Consider the following 3,515-nt stretch of genomic DNA (forward strand, 5'->3'; position numbering starts at 1 on the left):
AAAGGTTTTTATGTAACTCGTTTTAGGTTTTAAACAAGATACGAATTATTTTAATATTGGTAACATGTTAAAGATTAAAAATATGTTTACTAATATATATAATACTAGTTGTGTGACCCGTATGTTATATGGGTTGGATAAAACAAAAAAAATTAAATATAAAGGTTTAAACAAAAATTTATTTAAATTTGAAATTTAAAATTTAAAATTTGAATTTAAAAGGAAAGATATTCAATAGTATATGAGTTGTAATATTGTAATTTAATGGTTATTATTTTTAAATAAGGCAATTATTAATTGATGTATAAATATGATATGTTAATTAAAAAAAAGATAAACAATAAGAAAATGACACATGGAAAAAAAATATTTATTCAAAAATATCAAAAAATAACTTGTGTCCAAGTTAATGAAAGAGTGACTTGTGGCAAAACTATTTTTATTTATTAGGGAAGATGACCGAGACAAAATGTAATTTTTTCGAATATTCAATATGATAATGTAAGTTTATTTATTAAATTAATAAACATAAAATAAAATTAAAAAAACGAAGAGTGTTTAATCAATTAATCTGTTTTTCCTCTCTTCTTTGGGAATCGGGGACTCGAGTCAATTGTTATTATCCAGTGAGACTGTCCTCAAGTGAACTTCATCACCTATATATAAGGAACTCAGCTTCACCCTTTAAACACCACCCCAAAACTCAAATACTTTCTCCACCTTCAACCATGGATGTCTCTCTCACTACCTTCCTTTCCTTTGCCCTTTTTCTCTTCCTCATCCGTAAACTATTCAGCCCTTCCAAATCAAAACAAAACCTTCCCCCAGAGCCATGGAGACTCCCAATAATCGGACACATGCACCATTTGATAGGTTCCCTGCCTCATCATGGTCTCCGCGACTTGGCCAGGAAATATGGACCTCTCATGCATCTACAACTCGGAGAGCTTTCTACCATCATTATCTCCGATCCACGCTGGGCTAAAGAGGTCTTAACCACTCATGATATTGCCTTCGCAGATAGACCAGTGGTTTTAACCACTGAGATTGTCGCATACCAAAACACCGACGTCGTATGGTCTCCCTATGGTGATTACTGGAGACAATTACGAAAACTTATGACCTTGGAACTAATGAGTGTCAAAAAAGTAAAGTCGTTTCATCATATTCGTGAGGATGAGTGCTATAATCTTGTCAAAACCCTTCGTCAGTCAGCTGGTTCGCCAGTTAATCTTTCACAAATGATTTTCGATACAATTGCTAGGATAGTATGTAGAACATCATTTGGTAAAGGATGCAAAGACCAAGAAGAGTTTATAGATATTGTGAAAGAGTTGTTTCACCTAACAGGAGGGTTTGATGTTGCCGATGTGTTTCCATCCAAGAAAATAATCCACACACTCACTGGCAAGAGGCAGAAGCTCGAGAGCATACACAAGAGACTCGACAAGATCCTTAGCGACGTTATCACCCAACACCCTGGGCAACATAAAGAATCAAATGAGGTGGAGTCTCTTCTCGATGTCTTATTAAGGCTCCAAGCTAGCGGCGAATTCAAGTTGACGACAAAGAATGTCAAAGCAGTAACTTTGGTGAGTTAACCTTTTTGGGGGACAAAAGTGATTTGATAAGTACTTTAATGCTAAACTTACTAATAATTAATATGAAATGTTCCAGGATATGTTTGGAGGGGGGACTGATACATCTTCAGCAACATTAGAATGGGCAGTTTCAGAACTGATAAGGAACCCAAGGGTGCTGAAGAAAGCTCAAGCTGAACTCAGGGAAGCTCTTAAAGGAAAAGAAAGATTTGAAGAGGCAGACATTCAGGATCTTGACTACTTGAAGCTAGTGGTGCGAGAAACCTTGAGGATGCATCTTCCACTTCCGTTGTTGTTCCCTAGAGAATGTAGGGAGGCATGCAAACTGGGAGGATATGATATACCCGTTGGGACAAAACTTATGGTCAATGGTTGGGCAATCAATAGGGATCCTCAATATTGGGCAAACCCTGATAGCTTCGTACCAGAGAGGTTTAGGGACAACCCCACAAATGTGTTGGGATCAGAATTTGAGTATCTTCCATTTGGAGCCGGAAGAAGGATGTGTCCAGCAGCTGTTCTTGGTATAGCTAATGTTGAGGTTCCATTAGCTCATATGCTCTACTACTTTGATTGGGAACTTCCAAATGGTGCAAAGGGTGATGACCTTGACATGGTTGAGCTCTTTGGAGCATCGGTTCAAAGAAAGAACGAGTTATATGTAGTAATGAAGCCACATAAGTTCGCTAATTGATGGGGCTTAATTAATGAAGCTGCATGAATAATATTCAGTCGAGTCGATTGAAGGGTCAAGTTGGCATATAATGTCCAGGAAGCTTTCTTCTATGTTTTTGTCACTGTTTTGTTATACATATATGTAGGTCGTCGTGGCTTGTTGGCCACCTGTTTGATGTTTTTGTTCGCTCAAAATTCTATTTTGTATTTCAAATCAATAAATGGCCAAAGATGTTTGCATTTTTATGATATAAACATTAAATATATAATACTATACATAGGAAAGCATGAAAACAAAAATTTTATTCATGCGAAGCAAACAGTTCATGATATAAAAGATAGAAGGTCCTGAGAAGAGTTACGGAAAAAAGCTCAAAGACAATATGCATTTTGACTTTAAATTCTATCAAGTAGAATTCAGTCTTTAGCCATTATAAAGAAAAGGATATAGAGTTAGAATTATTACTGGAAGTTTTTCGAAGTATAGAGAAATTATTTTTGTGATGATGAAGGTTTGGGTACTGTACTTTGTTGTATATTTTTGTTTTGATGAAAGGTTTTGTGTTGGTGAACATGGAGGTTGTTTCGATCGTGTCCCTTTGACGTCGTCATATATACTCTATCATTTTGTTAATGGGACTTAGGGTGTTCGGGATTGCTTATTAAAAAGACAAGTTATGTTTTTTTTTGTAAAAATGTTTATTAGTTTATCCGGCGGTAAAACAAAACTTTTTCAGAAAACTGTTTCGATTAGCTCATCCACTACAAGGATTAAGAGCATTAGCAACGACATTTGACGTCACAACAGATATTAAAAGTCGCCGCTAGTTGGTCGCCACAATTGTTGTGTAGCTAATGATCTAAATTCGTCGCTATTAGTGACATGGCTAAGAATCCAAAGCCGCCGCTAAAACCACTATGAGTCATCGGCATATTCTTGTCACTGATAACAATGTCGATGGTGTCATTGATAACAATATTGACGGCGTTGATTGTTGGATTAGGTGTATAAGACTATAACTAAAATTGGTATATATTCGAACCAATAGTAGCACAATCATTTTAAATTGCCCTCAAACCTAGCAATTGGACATGATGAGAAAGAATGATTTCTTATGTGAATAATAAACTAATGGTTTATTAATGAATTTTGAAAATAATATATTAATTAGCAATCATATTATTAATAATTAATCAAAGTATTAATTAGAATTAAATTTTGGATTATTGGTTAATTAA

General features: G+C 35.0%; 1 protein-coding gene across 1 annotated transcript; it reads left to right on the forward strand.

The window, feature by feature from the left end:
- Positions 1–676: 676 nt before the first annotated feature.
- On the forward strand, positions 677–2,520 carry LOC111911569 (germacrene A hydroxylase). Its single transcript, XM_023907320.3, has 2 exons — positions 677–1,592; positions 1,678–2,520. The coding sequence occupies exons 1-2, from the start codon at positions 729–731 to the stop codon at positions 2,293–2,295; spliced, it is 1,482 nt and encodes a 493-aa protein (XP_023763088.1). The 5' UTR covers positions 677–728; the 3' UTR covers positions 2,296–2,520.
- Positions 2,521–3,515: the final 995 nt, after the last annotated feature.

The sequence above is a fragment of the Lactuca sativa genome, chromosome 3 (genome assembly GCF_002870075.4).
Source record: "Lactuca sativa cultivar Salinas chromosome 3, Lsat_Salinas_v11, whole genome shotgun sequence".
Classification (NCBI taxonomy): domain Eukaryota; kingdom Viridiplantae; phylum Streptophyta; class Magnoliopsida; order Asterales; family Asteraceae; genus Lactuca; species Lactuca sativa.